The sequence below is a fragment of the Colletotrichum abscissum genome (genome assembly GCF_030869225.1).
Source record: "Colletotrichum abscissum strain IMI 504890 chromosome Unknown Scaffold_10.1, whole genome shotgun sequence".
In the NCBI taxonomy this organism is placed as follows: Eukaryota; Fungi; Ascomycota; class Sordariomycetes; order Glomerellales; family Glomerellaceae; genus Colletotrichum; species Colletotrichum abscissum.
In genome coordinates this window covers 711,729-731,428 of record NW_026849988.1, presented here as the reverse complement: position 1 = coordinate 731,428, position 19,700 = coordinate 711,729, and the positions used below count along the sequence as shown (strand labels likewise).

General features: G+C 52.6%; 6 protein-coding genes across 6 annotated transcripts; 3 read left to right on the top strand and 3 right to left on the bottom strand.

Annotated features, from left to right (window-relative positions):
- Window positions 1-1,230: 1,230 nt before the first annotated feature.
- CABS01_05190 (uncharacterized protein) lies at window positions 1,231-3,011 on the bottom strand (the record flags this gene model as incomplete). The annotated part of the gene is made up of 4 exons (XM_060538560.1): window positions 1,231-2,124; window positions 2,187-2,719; window positions 2,780-2,795; window positions 2,892-3,011. Coding segments are annotated over 4 exons (1,563 nt in total), but the record flags the coding sequence as incomplete, so codon positions are not given.
- Window positions 3,012-3,807: 796 nt separating this feature from the next.
- Window positions 3,808-5,825, bottom strand: CABS01_05189 (Lecithin:cholesterol acyltransferase; the record flags this gene model as incomplete). The annotated part of the gene is made up of 2 exons (XM_060538559.1): window positions 3,808-5,433; window positions 5,511-5,825. 2 exons carry the CDS (start codon window positions 5,823-5,825, stop codon window positions 3,808-3,810), a joined length of 1,941 nt encoding a protein of 646 aa, XP_060405731.1.
- Window positions 5,826-7,825: 2,000 nt separating this feature from the next.
- On the top strand, window positions 7,826-8,451 carry CABS01_05188 (acetyltransferase; the record flags this gene model as incomplete). Its single annotated transcript, XM_060538558.1, has 2 exons — window positions 7,826-8,005; window positions 8,071-8,451. The coding sequence occupies 2 exons, from the start codon at window positions 7,826-7,828 to the stop codon at window positions 8,449-8,451; spliced, it is 561 nt and encodes a 186-aa protein (XP_060405730.1).
- A 1,033-nt stretch (window positions 8,452-9,484) lies between these two features.
- Window positions 9,485-10,150, bottom strand: CABS01_05187 (uncharacterized protein; the record flags this gene model as incomplete). The annotated part of the gene is made up of 2 exons (XM_060538557.1): window positions 9,485-10,065; window positions 10,123-10,150. The coding sequence occupies 2 exons, from the start codon at window positions 10,148-10,150 to the stop codon at window positions 9,485-9,487; spliced, it is 609 nt and encodes a 202-aa protein (XP_060405729.1).
- A 651-nt stretch (window positions 10,151-10,801) lies between these two features.
- Window positions 10,802-12,057, top strand: CABS01_05186 (uncharacterized protein; the record flags this gene model as incomplete). The annotated part of the gene is made up of 2 exons (XM_060538556.1): window positions 10,802-11,037; window positions 11,103-12,057. 2 exons carry the CDS (start codon window positions 10,802-10,804, stop codon window positions 12,055-12,057), a joined length of 1,191 nt encoding a protein of 396 aa, XP_060405728.1.
- A 1,711-nt stretch (window positions 12,058-13,768) lies between these two features.
- CABS01_05185 (uncharacterized protein) lies at window positions 13,769-18,233 on the top strand (the record flags this gene model as incomplete). Its single annotated transcript, XM_060538555.1, has 8 exons — window positions 13,769-14,656; window positions 14,726-14,914; window positions 14,967-15,432; window positions 15,491-15,618; window positions 15,668-16,327; window positions 16,380-16,522; window positions 16,574-17,175; window positions 17,455-18,233. 8 exons carry the CDS (start codon window positions 13,769-13,771, stop codon window positions 18,231-18,233), a joined length of 3,855 nt encoding a protein of 1,284 aa, XP_060405727.1.
- Window positions 18,234-19,700: the final 1,467 nt, after the last annotated feature.

The following is a 19,700-nucleotide window of genomic DNA, read 5'->3' as shown; positions in this document are numbered from 1 at the left end:
TCCGCTGTGATTCAACAACGGTCGACAGTGGTGAGTGCAGCCGTCTCTTCAGACGTACGAAATTTTGATGTACTGGAGCGACACCTAGAACAACACACATCAGCACTATTGCCACACGATTACTTAGTGGATTGGAAGTCTGCGTGGTGTAGTCTGTATCGCCTGGTCTTTCGACGCAGCAAGGCAACACACCCACTAACTCACTGAGATCAAATTCTGCCCTTTGATCACCACGATATAGCCAACTCTACTTCCCTTCACCACCACATACGACCATACCCATTGGAAAACTCGGGATCCCGTCCGCTCTCCCATAGATAAGCCAATGAGGGCCGGATTAGTAGTTGGGTCGGTGACGACCAGCGAATACCTGGTGTTGTATGTTTTTGAGGTTTTGCTCCATACATCGTGAGATTGCGCGGTAATCTAAGTTCGCGAATCTGCGGTTGCTGCATACTGACCATCCACAACATTTTTGGGGGAACATTTTGCAGGGTAATGGAAATGTGCTTCCTTTTTTACGATTTTCTGTTATCTTTGATTGGATTGGTCTCAACTCCGCGCCATATTGCCTGCAAAGCACACACGATCCTCCTCGATTTAGGTAGATAGAATATTCATCTGCAGACTTCTTCCGTGTATGCGGAACATCCAAGCACGGAAACCTGACCTCGAATGAACCCTAAGTGTTGTTTACCCGTTGTTGTCCATGATGCCGAGTCTGTGCCTCTAGGTTTACGAGTAAAGTTGAAGTTGGGAAGTAGCGGACATATAGCGTTCATCTCATGTTGCTTCGAGATGAAGTGAATCTATCTTAACTCCGATCTCACCCTTCGATACTTCCTAGTGACGTCCGACCAAGTCTTCAGATCCAGCACAGATGTTGATGGTGAATAACACATTCATTAACGCACAAACGCACACACACATGGTTGAATTTCGATCTTCATCTCATCCACTCAAAATGCGTAAATTTTGCAGCTGCTAGGTGGCGGTAATACCGTCTTGGGACTGAGTATAGCAGTCCTCGGGATCCCAAACGCCATGATATGCTATGACCGTAACCCGAACGCTCGACGCCATCCTTAACGTTGCGATTGCTATGCCTCCTCTGGTTTCCAAGTTCACAACTCCAGCCCATATCGTCAAATCGAGCAAACACCTGTTCCAATTCATTTCGTCGTTTGATCCGGCCGCCAGGACCAGGCCAGCTCACATCCAGATCTCTTTTCAAGCCTCTGGCATAGGGGCACTGTCCGCTACGGGCTCCAAAGGTTGGAGCTTCGTCTTTCTCCGTGGCGGCGGGGCTTTTGGTGGTATCTTCTTATGTCCATTCAAATGCAACGTCGTCGTCGGTCCGACCGGCACGCCATGTCGGTGTTTTGGTACCTCGGGCAACGGCTTCTTCGGCCGCACAGCGCCTGCCCCGGCCTTTGCCTCACCTTGTTTGGCTTCGGCGTCTGCCTCGGCCTTGCGACTCGGGGTGATGACACCCGGTTTCTCCATGACGGCGGCGACGTCGACAACACTAACGCTGCTCGCCGTGTCCGAACGTGTGAGACTGATCCCCAGGAACTTCCGAGCCACCTCTGCCTCGCCAGAAGCCTCCTGGTCGACAAGCCATTTCACTTTCGAGACTCGGTCGACTAGACGCACCGTCGTTTCGTCCGCAGGGGCAAAGTGAGAATTTCCATAACCACCCAGAATCCTCAAGACCTTGAGTACCTCATCACGCTTGTAGTGCGGCGGGTGGCTCAGTTGCGTGTGCGCCAGGAGTGGGTACAGGACTCGGAGGTATGTGTGGCGAAGCGATATCTTTTCGTCTGGCAAATCCATCAGGTTCCTAATGATAACGTCAAGGAGAACCTTGAGGTCATTGGTGTAGAAATATTCATATGTGGCTTTGGTTGTAAATAATAGATAAAGGAGTTTCAGGATCAAGAGTTGCAGGGACGTCTCCGTCTCACGATTCAAAAGTAAAATGATGTTCTCTCCGAATGTGCGGAACGAATCGCCGTGGAGACTAAGGCACTTGATCACCCTATTCGTGAGAGGGGCTGTGGGCGAGTTCGGATCTGAGGCGACGTCGGTGGATGCGAGCATGTATTGTTCGTTGAGAACCAACTGTTTTCATATTCGTCAGCGCCAGTAACGAGCAGGAGAGAACACGGCGAGGAGAGTTATACCAGCACTCGGATAATTGGATAGTGATATGGGTCGTGAACGTCGTTGGATAACTCCTCGATGATCTGGAAGAGGTATGCAATGAAGCCATCGTCGACCTGGAGCAAGTCGGCGGTGCGCAACCTTTCGACCCGGGACATTTCGTACATCAGCTCCAGAAGCAAGCGATGCAGCCTCAGATCCTGGTCTTTACGTCCGTTAATCAGCTCGAGGAGGCGAGGGAAGCACGCCTCCTCGATCATACGAGAGTATAAGGCCTCATCGGCGTGGCCGTCGAGCAAAAGGAATAGTACAATGGCGTGCAGCGACGGGGGCTCATCCTCCTGCAAAAGGCTGTAGACGATCTGGTTGCGAATGTAGTCCTTGTTGTCTTGAAACAGCTTGCATTGCAGTAGCTTCTCGCAGCAGGTGGCGACATCATTTTCGTTCTCGGGGAACTTGTCTCTGAACCTCGAAGTAAGATAGAGCCACGATCGCAGGGTTTCGTCGATTAAGTCGTGGGACTGGTATTGGGTAGTGACGACGTCGTCGAGCTCTGCAGTTGACGACGAGACTCTGGTCAGCGACAAATCTTACGATGCGCACAGTGTGCGACGTAGGAAAGGTAAGGTCTGGGAGGAGACGAAGTAGACAACATCATGAACAGTAAGGCGGGGGAGGATGGAAGAAGCAACGAGGGGTTGGATTTGGGGGCGAATTTGGCTGACCTTCCCAAAATTGGTGCTTGGTCTCGAGAGACTCGTATAGATCGAAGTCGGCCATGATGCTAGAACCACCGCTGATACGTGGGTGGAATGGTCTGCATCACCGGCGCAGTGCAAACAGCGACTGCTAAAATATGGGAAGAGGAGTAGAAGAAGAAGAGAAGCGTTGGATACTCGGTGGGATGAAGATGAGGCCGGCTGGAGTTTCGACTCTTTGGGATTTGATACACCACATGGCTTGACAACAAGGTCCCCCTCTTCAGGTACCTAGTCAGGCCAGGGCAGCCTGGGGCCAGGCCCGAGCTGGATGAGGTAAGGACGGACGGTCCACCCTTGAAGCACTGTACAGGCCCACTGAGCGGCAGCGGCAGCGGCAGCGACAACACACTGAGTCCTGGACGGGAGTTGGTTGGCGGCTGCCATGCAGTGAGGGGACATTTTTTTTCTATTTCTTTTGGAGTGAAGGTGGGGGAAATGTGAAGCGGAGGGTGGGGATGGAGATGGAGGGGCTGGGGACACCGATCTTCCGCTGTAGTCGCTGCTCTGGTGACAGCGCAAACGTGCACCTGATCCCATGCCGCCCTCAAGTTCTTGCATGCCCCTCCTTGCTTGTTGTCTCTTCATGGCGACTCGTGCCTACCATAGAGAAACATTTGCGACCTTTCCGAGTCTGCACAATAAGGCCTGTCACAGGGTCACCTGTCAAAGCCTCAGAGGTTCATCATGTAAAAATATGCTGCGAGCTCTATGTATAGCGTGTATCTCGTTCAATAATTACCTATTAAGACACAAAGACTAAAGGCATGGAAACACAGAAATTCGTTGAATAAGAGGGTATTGTATCCGTGTCGTAACCATTCCCAAATGCTCCAAATACTCTTAGTACCCTTGCGCCAAATAACGCCTCTAATCGGACCGCTCATGAACTGTTGCCGACCAATTTTTCCAAAGTCTCCTCCCAGGTATCCTGCTCCTCATCGGGTCTTTGGTCGTCGTCATACACCTTGACCTTGTCGGCGTACTCCTTAATGTTGCTAACAACATAGTCGGTAATCGTATTTCCCTTGCCCGCCGCGATCCTCAAGATGAGCTCGTTCAGATGTTGCCGCCCGAGAATATCCACGTGGTCTGCCGTCTTGGGTCCTCCACGGGGATTGAATCGCTCGGGTTCGTGCTCCATCTCGACAACCGTCACCTTGACACCGGCTGGGTTGTACCTCTTGTAGTTCCACCCGCGGTTACACATGTATCCCGTGCTGAGAAGATTTACTGTTCCGTCGCCCTCTCCCATGACGACACCATGATCCACCTCTCCCTGCGTGAGGGTTGTGTCGATTGTGATGTTCAGGTTCGTGAGAGCCGGTGCGTCTGGTGACCGATAGTAGTAGCCTCGCTCCGTTGCCTTGCCTACACCGTAGAAGCAGTAGATCTTGAGGCTCGGTGCCAGAGGCAGACGTGTCTCCAGGGGGTTGATCCATTTGTTTGGGTCTTTTTCGTTGGCGTCGACCTCGGCTTGAGTGTGTGCTACACCATGGGAATAGGCACCCTTCACATTCCTCGAGTACCACTCCTCTGTAGTGTTGAAGAGATAGTTCATGGCTGACTCGACCGTCAGATTCCGTTCTGGAGTTGTCCAATTCATGCCGCTACGGAAATTGAGGAGAGAACCGTAAGACAGCTCCTGATCCGGCTTGTCATCAGGTGCCCATGTCGAATTGCCCCAAACAGCATCTCCTCCAATGGGAAGCATGGAAGAAATGCCAGGCATTGCTCGGAAGAGCTGGGCTCTTTCGTCTTTGCTCAAAAACTTCTCGAGGCCGTACACGGCAAAGGCGTTCAGCTGAGCTGTGTCTCTCATCTCACCTGACAAGACAGCTGTCAAGTCCTTGACAGCACCAAGCATGCAGCCACTCACGTTGATCCAAGCTTCGACGTGCTGTTCGACCCAATCATCGCCACCTCGTCCACCACTCTCGGATGCGACCCAGTGGAAGAAGTAGAAAAGGACTTGCCCTCCCATGCTGTGGGACACGAGAACAGCCTTCTTGCCCGAAAACGCATGCGCAGTTTCAATGTAAGATTTAAGCCTCGAAAAGTACTGATCGCGTGTTTCGAGGTTGGGGTACGCCAAACGCCAGTCGTACGCGGCAGTGAAGGAATTAGTCGGGTCGTAGCCTATTGATGCCAGATTCTCGAAAATCTTGTTCCAGATCCAGTAACCGGTGATAAAGAAGTCGGTTGCGTCGAAGCCTTGAGCAGCTCGTAACTTGATATGAGGGGGGTCGAGACCGGTCTCCTGATCCAGCATGATATGTTTCTTCCAGTTTTCCTTGTCGAGGACCAGCGCACGCATCATGCTCCAACTACCCCAGAGGCGCTTTCGGAAATACTGGCGGGAAACGTTGGCCGTGCCCCACGATTCGAGGCCTGTTGAGATGACGCCTGGGACCATGATCATGGGGTGATGGGCATGAAGACCCTCGGCGCGGGCTTGCAAACCTACGGAGAAGGCATCGTAGCTATCGACGAATTCTCGCTCGCCTTGCTTTACAGCCAGCCATGTTAGTTCTAGCCAACTAGATGACGCTCGCTCGCCAAGACGACACCTGAATTGTTACTGACCACAAGCTCCCGCATGTCCTTAACCAAGCCAGCTGGCAGAACATCGAAGAAGCTGTCCATGCTAAGCTCTCCAAGCTCGGGGAAATCTATGAGGTCGTTGCTTTTCGCGAAAAAGCCGGCGGCTATGATTCCAAATAAACTTCCAAGTAAGAAGATGGCGCCATTCCGGCGTTTCCGTGTCTTGGGTTTTACATGGTGAACAACGTGAGCTACAGTCTCGGGTTTCTCGGGGCTTTCGTCTCGAGGGGTCGAAATTTCACTATCGATGTTGCTGTCGGTGGGGATGGCTCGGCGCCTAATAGTCGAAGAAGACATGGTCGCTGTCGCAAAGGGCCGCTACCACGGGGGAAATGTTAGTAGAACGGAGTGAGCCCTTGAAGTCGATATTGTAACAACCCAAAGAGGCCAGGCTATTCCGTGGAAGTAAGGACCAGGCGGCGCATACCTGAGCTTGGGATGAAGTGGAAGCGAGGACGGTGTCAACTGCGCCGTCCTCGTTGGGCGTGGCCTGGTACTTATTGAAAGGCACGTGGGCGAGTGGGCGATGGGACGGTGTGAGCTAAGCGGCGAGCAAGGGGGGGCGACTACCTATGGCAGATCCAAAGCTAGGCAAAGCTTGTTTCGTGATTTGTTGGACAGATAGAGAGGGACAAATGTTGACAAGCAGTCCCGAGGCATGCGGGATTCAGGTGTGCTTGGCCGGGCAATGTTGAGAGCCAAGGAGTCCGGAGCTCGGGGGGTGGGTTGTTGGAGGCGGCCGAGGAACGAGCAAAAAAAGATGCATGAGCTGCTTGACTTCTCCGTGCGGCCCGACGTGACGTCAATCTCCGAGGGGGGCAGCATCTTTTTCCAGCATGCTCTCCGCCAGAAGAGGTACTTGAAGGTAGTGCGTATTTTGGTGTGGTTGTTATGTATCTGGCCTTGTGGTGAGTGCGCCCGGCAGATGCACAGGCACCATGCCGCAATGGAATGCAGGGGGGTCCCACTGAATGAGGGCACCGGTCCCGTCGTAAATCCTTACGCAGTAGGTAACTGGTAACTTGGCACCAAGTAATACCTCAAGTGCTACAGTATGAATTTTTTTTTTTTTGGTTATGTCCCGACGATGCTTATCGCGTAGAAATGTTCCGGAAGCGGTCAAGTCGTTTCCTCTCTCTTTTGGTCTAACTAATCGAATAGAGGTAATGGGCTCTAAAGCAGACCCTGACAAGCAGCCCAAGGGGGCCGACTTGCATGTGATGGGCCTTGGATGAACCCCATTGCATGAACGCAAGCAAGAATTTAAACTTGGCAGATTTGACGGGCAGTACTCTCGCCTTGAGTAGGACTTGAAGTGAATCCTACCTACCAACCTTGTTACGGTCTTCTCTCAATTACCTGGAATATCCAAGTTTGACAACCCTCACAAACACCACCCAGCACACGCTGGCAAGCGTGAGGCGCTGCCATCTCTGGCTTCACCCTAATGCACCTCACTTTACCATGTGCTTACCTCACCTGGTAGAAACCTCACCTCTCCGCAAAGTCGAGTTTCCAAAACTCAAGTAGGTCTGATTAAACCATTCTAGGTATCCAATGAGATGACTGTCGACGTAGCACGAGGGCGGCCGTTTGACATGTGACAGTGAAGGAAATTCACGGCGTTTGGCTGGAAAAGGAATCTCACTGCCCTGAGGGCAACAGGCCGCCCGTCGGTAGACCCCACTAAATGGCCTGCCCGCAAAACTGCCTTGACCTCCGAATCCGACAGGGACGATGGGCGTAGATGGTGGGCCCCCGGGCGGGGCCTACCGTACTACAGCTGGTAGGACACTGAACACCGCACGGTCTGAGCGGAGCTGACTGACCTGAAGCACCGCAGCCAGAACAACTCGACTCAGTTTTAGGTATCGAATGCAGCGTCCCCCGATTCCGACTCCAACTACGCCCATCAACTTGCACCTGCAAACGCACATCTCACGATCCTGGTTTGGCCGGTTTGCACTCGCCCTTGTCTCATAACCCCCAGCCGCGGCAGAGCCGCGCCTCTTCATCTTTTGCATTCTCGTCTTGCCTTCCTCTACAGCAAACCGCGCGTCACATTGGCGACACCCGGCTATTTGCCCGCACTTTCTCTCATCCGCCTCGTCTGAGATCTCAAGACTTCACTTCTTGCTTCTTACTTGCGCGCTATACAGATTGTCATGCCTTGAGACCATTTCAGGTGCCGATATAGGCTTGTGCGCAACCTCTCACCACGAATTTTATAGCTTTGATTTCATATATCTTGCCTACGAAGTCCGACCTCAAACAAATATACCCCGCGAGACAGCAACATGGACGTTTCCAAGGTCGCCCACCTCCCCGCGGATCTGCAGTACATCCAGTACGAGCACGGCCTCGAAGCGAAATACCTTCCAGCTATACGCTCTCTGATCGCAAAGGACTTGAGTGAGCCATACAGCATCTATGTCTACCGGTATTTTCTATACCAGTGGGGCCATTTGTGCTTCATGGTGCGTTACCTTTCTCTCTATTCCCTCTTGTGTATGTGCCATCGCCGTTGCTTACTTGACCACAGACTTTGAATCCCGCCGACGGGTCTCTCATTGGTGTCATCATCTGCAAGCTGGAAGTGCACTCGTCTCACTCGCCGCCAACGCGCCGGGGCTACATCGCTATGCTCGCCGTGGCCTCGCCATATCGCGGTAAAGGCATTGCTACGGCACTCGTGAAGAAGGCTATAGATGCCATGGCCCAACGGAACGCCGATGAGGTGGTCCTGGAGACGGAGGAAACCAACACACAAGCCATGCGTCTGTACGAGCGTCTTGGGTTCTTGCGTTCCAAGAAGCTACACAGGTATTATCTCAACGGCAACAGCGCCTACAGGCTGGTACTGCTGCTCAAACCTATCGACCCGGATGCCGCGTTTGATGATTCGGATGGCCAGTCTCCCTGACTAGGGGAGTATGGGGAAGATCTGCTTCTCAAGTCAAAAAGAATGCTTGATAACACGTGCGGCGTTATTTGACAACAACCGCACCGAAAGGTTAGATTAGGGTTACGTGAGAGCTGGCAGAGTATCGTCGTTGCTTTAGAACGGGATATTGCGTGGGTAGAAACGTTAGCATCACTAGGGGCATGGGTACCGGACTTGGTGGTTTATTGCGTCGTCGATTCTGATAGATGGTTGAGCGTTGTACAAGGGGACAGAGGCATTTTTTTGGCAGGGCGCATGTCGCGATTCGTATTCACACATATGGCATAGGCTCGTGGCAGTACTCTACATGTACGGCTTATGAGAGGTACATAGCAATCTTCATGTACATTAGAGGAGCAAAGATGAGCTGCAGTCCGTCCTCTTAGCCTTGCTGACCGCCGTCGACTCTTTCCGCTCGTTTCTTCGAACCGATTGACCTAGCTTTTCTTCCTCACTCCCAAAAGTATGCAGCCCCTGAGAGGAGTACTGGTCTTTGCGGCCATCGTAAGCCTACACCTGCAAAGCGCCGCGTCATCAAGTGGATCGTATTTAAGCTCCTCTCGGGAAGTGGAAGACCACAAGGCGGATGATTGTCTAGGATAGCACATCCATAGAACTGTAAATCGATGCTTTCAAGCCCCAGTGATTGCCGGAAGCGATACCGAGATACGTAAATGCATCTTGGGCATGTCAGACCGAAAACTTCCTCCGTAATAGGAGGCTTCTACGAACCTGGTTTATAGTAGATAGGGCGTCCCATGGCCTCGACGAGCTTGAGCTCTCTCAACCGACGCAAGACCCGGGTCACATCTGCCATATCGCTGAAGTCGGCCGTATAAACGCATACAATCCGGTCTTTTCGACCGGTAGGGTCGGTATACGGATTCCAAGGGGCAACTTTTGCGGCAATGCCTAGTTCGTTGTTCGCTGTGGCGCTTGCTATGACGTTCCAAACTTCGTTAACATCCTTGGGCTGACAGAAGAGCATCCACTGTTTGACGAGAATGAGCTATCATATTTGGTACGCGCGAGCCTTGTTGAGAGCACTTGCCTTGCCGGCCTTGATCTTGCACATGTGTGCGAGGCCCATGATATCCCGGGTGGCATCTTCTTGTTCTTGCCTCAGCAACTTTGCCTGTACTGCCTTGGATTTGTTGGTCTTTTCGAGGCCTAGCTTGTAGTTGAGTAGGATCTCTAATCTCTCCGAGCCCCCCTCGATAAGGGTATCGAGTCGTGAGCCCTCCTCCTCCGGTGCTTCGTCCTCATTGCCTCTGCTCCGCTGGTTCTGGGCATTGAACCTGTCCTTCCTGCGGATGTACGGATTGCATACAAAGATCCACGGGAACCGCTCGCTGTGCTCCGTCGTCTCGGGAGGCAGACGATCAAGGAAGTCATTGACCGTCTCCGTTAACTGCCACGCGTAGGGAACACCGGCATACGGGTTGTGGAGTTTGGTGCTGTCGAGAGGCTCCTTCTTGACTTTTCTGTCCATCGCCGAGATGGAGGCCGCCGCCGCATTCCTCTCTTCCCACCACTGGGAAACGTCAAATGACGTAACCCGAGACTCTAGGTCGGCGACAATCTCATCGTCCCCTGAGCGCGAATTAGTTCGTCTCGTTCAACATCAATTGAGCCCACAAAGACGCAAACCGTAGAAGTCAGATTCATCAGAATCCATGTTACCCAATGCAAACTCTAGGAAACACAAGAACCAATGCTCAAAGATCACGAACAATAATGAAAGTGCCTTGTCTAGTTGTGAGGAAAGTGCGGTGAACGTTTGCTGTTTCGGAGCAGAAAAAGAAAGCACCACCCCAGTAAAGAATAATGACCATCGACTGTTGTAAAACAAGTACCTTAATATCGACAGGGTGAGGGCAACGTCATCCTCTTATGTGTATGTGCGGGCGGGGGACAACGTGTTGATAAAGTTTAAATCTATTGGAATGAAGGAACAAGGGGATGCTACAGACACCCCGTTGTTTTTGGAAAGGATTGCAACTTCCGAACCGATTAGCGGCTGTCAATCCCGGGGTCGGGGGTTGCGGGATCCTTCCGCCTGCGCCGGGGCCGATAACCCTCCCGGAACTCTTTGGCGAGTGCAGAATCTAAGCACCGCACGTCAAATCTCAAATTCGACTTCCCCCACACGTCTTCCCCGGACTCCAAACTACCTAGGCATTCCATCATCGAAAACCCGAGACGAGACAGCATAGGTCGGTGAGACACCCCGCATTTAGCAATACCTTTCGTCAAACACTCGAAAGCTGGGGATTGGAAGTTTTTCTTTTCCAGCCCAAAAGAGAAGACAACCCTCACACAAACCACAATGGGTGACTCAGCCCCAACCATTACCTCGAAGCAGTCTCTCATCCTCGACTTGCCCCCAAGCTGCATAGAGTTCTGCTCAATACATCCGTCTTATTTCGTAGTCGGCACATACAACTTGGTCAAAGAAGAGGAGGCGAACACTGAGTTGTTAGAAAACGCAGATGTTGCCGTTCCCAAGAAACCTCAAAACCGGAACGGTAGCTTGATCGTATATCGGCTCGTAGACGGCCTTGTGTAAGTCTGCCACTTGCGTACCAAGAAGGATTGTCCTCTTTTCTGTTTGACTTACTCGTTTATAGTCAACATGTGCAAACACTCTTGCACCCTTCAGCAATTCTTGATCTGCACTTCTGCTCATCGTCTGGGCGGGAGGATATCTTGGCTGTAGTTTCGAGCACGGGAACACTTTCCATCTTCAAGTTGGCCCCGGACACCGACGACGCAGAGCCGTTGAAGCATTTGGCCACGAGCAGAATCTCCGATGTACCTGAAGGCGTTCTCTTCCTCTCTGGGGTTTGGGACCCGAACGATGCCGCCTCTATGGCGTTGACAACCTCGTCGGGTGAGGTGCGCATTGTAAAACTCGGCGATTCATGGGAGATTGTAGATGAAGAGGACTCGGAGGCTATTATTACGCATTCTCTCGAGGCCTGGACAGTCGCTTTCTCGCCACCTGACCAAACCACGCCATTCATCCTCTACTCCGGAGGAGACGACTCGGCATTGCGCTACACATCGTATTCTCGCAACGAGGATGCGGCTATCGAGGCTCTGTATGCGCCCCTTAACATCCCCGGCCACGGTGCCGGCGTGACGGCTATCCTCCCTATACCGCTCACTCTTGCAGACAACTCAAGACTACTAGTTACGGGTAGTTATGACGACACAATAAGAGTCTTTTCGGCACAACCGCCGCACGAGACGTACGGTATGCGAAAGGTCAAATGTCTCGCAGAGGAGAACCTAGGAGGTGGTGTGTGGAGGCTCAAGTTGATCGACATGAAAAGCAGTGCTGATCGATGCCGCCTGCGCGTCCTGGCATCGTGCATGCATGCTGGCGCCAGAGTCGTCGAACTCGAAGGCCCGCTAAGCGGCGAAGACTGGGCCGTGACTGTCCTGGCCCAATTCGAGGAACACAAGAGTATGAACTACGGAAGCGATTTTGTGCCGGCATCGGAGAGCAAGCGTCTTGAGTGTGTATCGACGAGCTTCTACGACAAGCTTTTGTGCCTGTGGGAGGTAGAACTAGCCTAGGTCAAGGTGGAAGAATGCAAAGCAAGTAAAATTGACAGCCTAGCTATGATGCCTAGTCTTCCTTCCAACCCCATTTGCCGACTTGATGTACTAGGTATGTCTGGGGAAGACAGGGGATGGTATTTGTGCTTAAGATCAAGTGCCTCAGACAAGGGGTTTGCCATGTTGAAGACAGGATTTGCCTGTAGTTTCTATGCATACTCGCGCAATTAGGCTGATGTGATTTCCGATGAGACGGTCCCATCATTGAAGCAACTTGCGTAGTCTATAAACAGACATGTCAGATACCGCATTGCGGCGTCAAGGGGTCCTCATGCATCCTTTCCCGCAATTGGATGATAGCCAATTCCTAAAAACGTGGGGGGAGGTACGGATATTCGATTGCCAAATGGCGGGGTATTTCCCTGGGTACGGTAGGCATGCATATACCAAGGCTAAGTTGGCTACCCGGTAGCATGGCAAGGTATGAAGATGCCGAAATTAAATAACGTAGATTCACGAGAACGCATCTGCCTAGGCGAGGTGATGTTAGTTGAGGTGGGGTGACAGGTTCTCTCCGCATTTCCCATGTTTTCGTCCGACTCCCAACACATGGGCACTTGTGACATGGGACTTGAAGATAATTGGGGGTATCTTTGGAATGCAGTACCTCACTTGAGATGGGAGAAATGGATGATGCAAAACATGAACCGTCCTGTGTGCATCGCGACGTGTAGTCTCCTGCTTTATTGCCTGCTTCCAAGTCGGTCAAGTAAAGGCTCAAGGCAGGGCAAAGCAGGGTTTCATTGCGTTAGGTACCTACCTAGTAAGTCAGGTACGGACCTGGGACCTGTGAGGTGAGTCTGAGATGGCCCAGCCCCAGGTACACGGTCACCCCCCGGCCCGAACAGCACAGCACCGGGGACAGCGCATCACAGCAGCAGCAGGGCACCCGACAGCAACCATATGGAACCTTGCCCTGCGGTGGGCGGAACTGCTGAGCGCGTCGGACCTGAGGTACCTGGGGCGTGGGCGTGGGTCACCTTACACCTTGGGCTCACCTCACCACCTGCCTGCCTTAACGCCGCGCCAATTCCCACCTTTTAGCTTTACTTTCTGTCCGCCTCTGACGATGCAATTCAATATTGCTTCTTGCTCCTGCTGCTGCTGTTGCTAGTCCTTTAGCTTCTACCTCTGTCACGGCTGCTACACGCATACCATTTCCGCGCAGCTCTCAAGATCGACACTCGCTTTTGCATCTGCGTACCTCACCTTAACCAATCCCAGTCTAATCTCTCTGCTTCCTTCACTACTGCCGCCCCCCGACAAACTTTCCGCTGCTCAGCTTTGTCTTGCATATCCTTCCCACCGCATCAAGGTCAGAACAAACGACCTTGATAAGTCTTGACCAAGAACTTGTGGCAGGTACAGAGCTTCCGGTACGTCCTTGCACCCCAGTGTATGCATGTTCTGTAATGCACTTTCCAGTGTAGTCTTATCCTTTTCCTCTTCTTTGCCATTCGACGGTGGCCGTGGCTAACTCTAATCTCGACTTCTTGGGCAGCATTCCTCACCGAGCTTGCACTTCGATCTTTCCTCCTACCTGCTCCTCTCACCGTCAGGTTCCCTCGAGTCCACCTCCCGACGAATGAACCAGCATTAAGTCACCTGCTGGACAAGCAGCTTCCACGGCTGGACACTTTGCGGTGTACTGCGACCGACGGAACATATCATGGACGGCCGGACGCCCAATGGCGCAGCCGGTATGGCTCAGAACACTACTTCCACCAACGGTGGAAACCCCGACATCATCTCCCAGATCCACCAGGCCCTCGAGGTCATACACAGTCCTTACTCTTCCAACGAGTCCCGCCGAGACGCACAGCTTTTCCTCGAGAATATCAAGGGCATAGACGAGGCCCCCTTCCACGGATTCACCCTCGCATCCAACAAGTCGCAGTCCCCCGTCGTGCGCCACTATGCCCTCTCCTTGCTCGAACACGCAATCAAGCAGAAATGGGCCGAATACAACGAGCAGCAGTCTACCATGCTGCGCGAATGGGTTATGGAGCTTTGCCGCACCCTGTCAAAGGAAGACCCGCTATATATTAGGAACAAGACAGCTCAGCTGTGGGTAGAAGTCGCGAAGAGATGCTGGGGCGCCGAGTGGATGGATATGGACGAGCTCTTGGTACGGATTTGGCAGATCCCTGACTCTCCTGTCCACAAAGAGCTCGTCCTTTTCGTGCTTGAGACCCTGTCCGACGAGGTCTTCAATGGCGACGATGCTGTTGTTGCCATGCGCGAAGGCGTCCTCAGCAGAAGCTGCGTCGAAGTCTTTACCCCAGCTTCCGTTCTCAGAGAGGCATTTCCCAACAGAGTTGCAGGCCCCGAAGTGCGCTCTGGGGAAGAAGGTTGGCTAAGCAGGGTATCCGAGTTTCTCAGTCAATGTCTCGACGGTGACGCACCAAACAACGACCAAATCCGCTCCTGCGCCGTGAAGTCCTTGACTGTGTTCTATTCCCTCATGCCATGGGCCATCCCAAAGTCTGTTGCCGTTGCAAACTGCGTTCCGGTCATGTGCAGGGCTCTTGCAACTCCCGAGGTGTCCATTCAAAAGGTAGCAAGCAGTCCGTCTTGTGGTGCTCGTTCTGCCGTTGAAAAGGAGCCAAAAGCTAACATCGACTAGGCCTCGCTGGAAGCTCTGCATGCGCTCTACTCCCGTTCCAACTTTTCAGAACAAGAGTTCAAGGACCTTGTCGCGCCCATGTATGATGCTAGCCAAGTAGACCTCATGAAGAGGCTCTTTGAGTGGTCTGCTGTGGATGTGGAAGACATTGACGAGGACAAATACCAATTCGGCAAAAAGTTCTCAGAGGTGCGTCTGTCATGGTGTAGAAGCCCCCCCCCAAGTTACTAATTGCTAGCAGATGCTGTCCCTTCTCGGCAACTACCTCGACCGGCGGTTCTCTGCCATATCTACAAACTCGGATGTCAGCGGTTTTCTCAACCTGCTGCTGCTTACCGTTCAGAGCCAGAGTCTCATCATCGCGATTCCAGTCCTGGCAACCTGGACACGTCTCCTCAATAACAGGCTAATTGGACAAAGCCCAGCCAACAGTCATCTCGTTGGGCCTCTTCTTGAAGTATGCGGCTCTCGCCTGATACGCTACGAGAATCTGCCCGAAGACACCCAAGACCAGACCTTTATGTTCCTGATGGAGGATACCGATACCGTTCCCGAGCGTCACGCATTTCTCGGCAACTACCGAAGATACAGCACTCAAGTCATTGAGACCATCGTCCAGCTCAAGCTATCCGACGCAGTATACCACGTTCTTGGTCAAGCGGAACACGTTTTGCAGCATCTATATGACGAGAGCCCGCCAATGAATGGTGAGTTGACAGGCATAATCCTTGAGCGGTAGCCAAAGAGCAAAAACTGACCTTCCAGTCGCGACGTATTTTAAACACTCTATGCCTGTTCTTCGTGTCGATGCTCAGTTTACAGTCATCGAAGCCGCACTCAAGGGCTACATGAAATGGAGAGCAAGCACCACTCAGCAAAGCTTACCAGACTACGTAGGTGACGAAGTCTCCGATATTCGAATCAATGCTGACTTGCTTCTAGGAGCAACAGCGTGCTGCACTAGAGAGGGATTTGGAGTCGTGGTGCACCAAACTTCTGGAGATGAAGTTCGAGGATCCTCTGATTCGCAAGAGAGTTTTACAGCTGTTGGTCGCCTTCTCAACAACAGCACTTGACAAGAAACCAGGCTTCATGCTCAAGGTTCTCGAGCACATTTTGATGACCTGGCCGGCGCCCCAGCCGGAACATCGTGCTTTCAATGAAGCGATCAAGGACTTCCAGTCTGAGAGCATGGTAGAGTTGCAGAGGCTAGCGTCCAAGGTCCCTGATCACTTGCTCGCGGTTTATGATCAAATCGAGGCAAAGGTTAACGACATGATCTCGTCTGGTACTCTGGATGAGAAACGCCAAATCGCTTATCAAAGCTTCCTCTTCATCATCATTCACCGAGCATCCAACATCGATCCGGCCAAACAGGTTGAACGACTCCAGCAATTCATCAAGCCTGTCACATCCTCATGGCAGAACCAAGAGCTGAAGAACGCATTGTCATCGTACTCTGGCTTTTGTGAATTGATGGCCTTGGACAAGGCAAAGAGATACCTGATGAGCCATCGCGTACATGAAGTCAAGGAATGGGGTTCCTGCGAGTTGGATGCGGAGGGTTTGGCTCTACAGGCTGAATTGGAGGAAAGGCAAAAGGTTGGTAGAAGCGAGACACGTCCAATGTGGTGTTATGCTTACTTGTCTACAGATGTTGCCGCTCAGGCCTACCAAGTCTTTCCTATCATTCTCTGTCGAGAAGCTTGAGAAGACGTCGACGCCATTCCAGATCTCGTACCAGCTGTGGAATGACAGCTTTCCGCTGATCCTTCCGGATCTTTTGCAGTTCCTCAGGTAAATTCCGCTTCATCACTCGTGGTGTTCGTCGACTGACAGGCGTTGTAGCCATGCCCACGCCTCCCACAACCCAGATAACTGGACAGAACTGCCCAACGAGATGAAGTCTGTTGTTGGCAACGTGCTCAGCGACCGTTTCTGGCAAGCAGGCATTTCAGAGGGCAGCAAAGATGAGTTCTACGCAAGGGTCATGGATAAGAAGAACACACTCGAAGGTCTTGCATCGACGATCCGCGGAACCGTAAGGTTTGTAAGGGAAACTTGTTACGCGATCATCTACTGCATGAGTCGTTTGGAGATGCAGTTTTACGGCTTCAGCGAGCTGCCCGGTCCGCTTGCGCAAGCACTCTTCCAGAACTCATTCCACCTGTCAGCACATCAGCAAATCAATCTGCTCAACCTCGTCAGGTATCTTGTGGATGACTGTCCCCTCGAGCAGCGAGAGCATTTCCTACCCCCACTTCTAGCTGCCTGCTTCCAGCAAATGGACGCCAAGATCAATGCCGAATGGGAGAACTTGGAACGTCAGCAGGCCATACAGGCAGCTGCCGATGCTCTGACGGAGGAAATGAAATCAGAGAGCATCTTGCGCCAAGTCACCTATACCGCAGTCATTATGGTGGCGGATTTCTTGGACCCTACGAAAAGGAGTAAGTTAATCTTCCTTCTCCTTTCTTCCCAGACTTGATCCTCGCCCATCTCCTCTTTCTTCCTCGGTCAGATTGTCGCAGTCTCCCTCCAACCGTTTGCTACTCTAGGATCCCTTTGGGCCGTTCTGTAGTAGACTATCTGCCTGCTACCCCGCTCCTCATCCTCGTCATTTCCCCGTGTGCCTCGGCTGGGAGCAGACGCCGGTGGGGATGGCAGTGCTGGTTCGAGGGTTTTGGAGAGACGGTATACATGGCGAATAAGCTGACATGGAAATCTAGACCCCCCGCCATTGAGATCTCAGAACGGTCAAGAGCAATCACGGAAGTATCCATCACTTAGGAAGTTTTGCCTGATGCAGTCGACCGTAGTTGAGCCATTGCTCCTCTTCTGCACGCACGCCATCCGCATGCGAGACACTCGTTGCTGCAGCATAATTCTGCGAGTGTTCCGTTCCATCGTCCCAGACTTCACCGTGGCTGAGCCACTGTCGCCCAAGTCTTTACCCCAAGATGGTGCTGAGGTGGCACCGTCCAGCAGGGACCCTTACCTCGATACCTCGCCAGTATCTGCGGAAGCAGCTACTGCCATCAGGGAATACATAGCTTCGGACGTGCTCCGGGCTTGCATTACCTCCTTCCATGAGCCCTACTTTGTAGATCTACAAAAAGACTTGGCGTCTCTGATCGCTGCCATAGTGGTTTACTATAGCCCTGTCACGAGCACCCCGCGCGACATACTCATGTCCCTGCCTAACATCAGGCAAGCAGATCTTGACAGACTCAATGACTTTGTGGCCAAGCCAGCCTCACACACGCGGCAGCAGAGAGCACTTGTGCTTGACTTGCTCAAGGACCTCAAAGGAGTCAGTATTGCCGAGATGGGAAAGCTCCCCAAGAACAGCGGCTTCGGGCGCAGCAAGAGGTCAAATCGTAGCAAGATGGCTCAGGAGTTCATGACACCGGCCAACGAGTCGAGAACACGGGGCGGTGGGGTTGCTGATGGGGGGCGTGCCACACCAGACGCCTTGGAGGGGGTGGCCGGCCTTTTCGAGGGCTGAGAAACCAACGGGAACCTACCTTGAGGGAACCTACCTTGAGGATGGAAATGCACCGTTATCCGGCAAAGGCTATGTGCGAACATGTGCCCCGTCTCGACCCGGCCATCTGGCCAGCAGTTGATGGATGGGCGTCCAACGATCTGGCCGAATCGAGAGTGATTGGATGGGTATCGAGGTGGGCTCAAAATACCACCTGGGCTGGATAACTAGAAAGAAAAAGAGTATAGATATGTCATGGGCTGATGGGAAGGACTAGGATCCCAGCCATGCTTTGGAGGATTGAAAAGATACCAGTTTTTTCCCAAGGACCGTAGTCCCCCCCCCGCTTTAGAGTTTGCCGTACCGTTGAGCTGATAGTATGAAGAGTTACGGATACAGCAACGGTGAGACTACAATGACCCAGATCGAAAAGTGACGCGCATCAACATACAACGTACTTGCCTGGAGGTTTAACAGGCACGCTGGCAGCATCTGCTCAGGCCTTCCCAGAGCAGAAAGGCCCGCCATGGCGTACATTTGACAGCGTCGGGAGTTGAGATGGTCGGTGGGTGGGATGCGGCTGCAGTGCTGCAGGTGCAGGTGGTCGTATGTAGTCCGCAAGCATTTCCAAACTGAGATAGCTTCTCATCCCGGGATCCGAAAGAAGAGGGACCCTCCCTTCCCCCCGTGCTGCCCTCCCCTCCCCTTGCCATGCAGGACTGGGCAATTTTTTTTTTTTTTTTTATTTTTTGACTGGGACTGGCTACATGGTACATGATGACTTGGGTATTGAGGAACTCGGGCACGAGGGAGGTCGATTCACCCAAGGGAACCGGTATAAGACTGGACGGGGAGACCCCCCGGGGCGAATGGTCATTGCTGCACGGCCGATTCGTACCTTTGGGGCGACAGATGTACCCGTGATTGAAGCCCCAGAACATGGTTTGGAAGAGAGAAAGATCCCGTCGTCTAAACTGGGAGGTCAATAGTAGGTGCATCTGCCCATCTCTGCTCTTAACCTTACTACGCTTACTTTGTTGTATCCGCAGCCGGGACTTCGGGACGGGAATCAAAGGGCACGAAGATCCGTAGAGACAGGGACCCCGAGGGCCCAGGGCCAGGGCCGTGGCTGTGAGGAGCAGCAACTTGGCAAGAGGAGCGGCGGGTAACCCGACGATCAACCTCGGCGATCGCATCGCATCACATTGCATGGAATCTAGAATTGGTGCTACACGGCCGTGTTTTTTCTTTCTCTTTCTTTCTCTTCGTACATTGCATCCCCTGTCCTGGAGGTAGTCGGGTCATTCTTGTTTAGTTTTCTCAAGGAGAAGGGGGTCAAAGGGCGAGGAACATTTGCACGCATGAGCTGTATGACGGTGGGGTTCGTCGAATCGTTGGTACTACTCCATGAACCACATTGTCGTCTATTAGAAACGGCGGCGGGAAGACAAGATTTCTTGTTCTCGGGGAGATTTGCGCCCCTCTCTG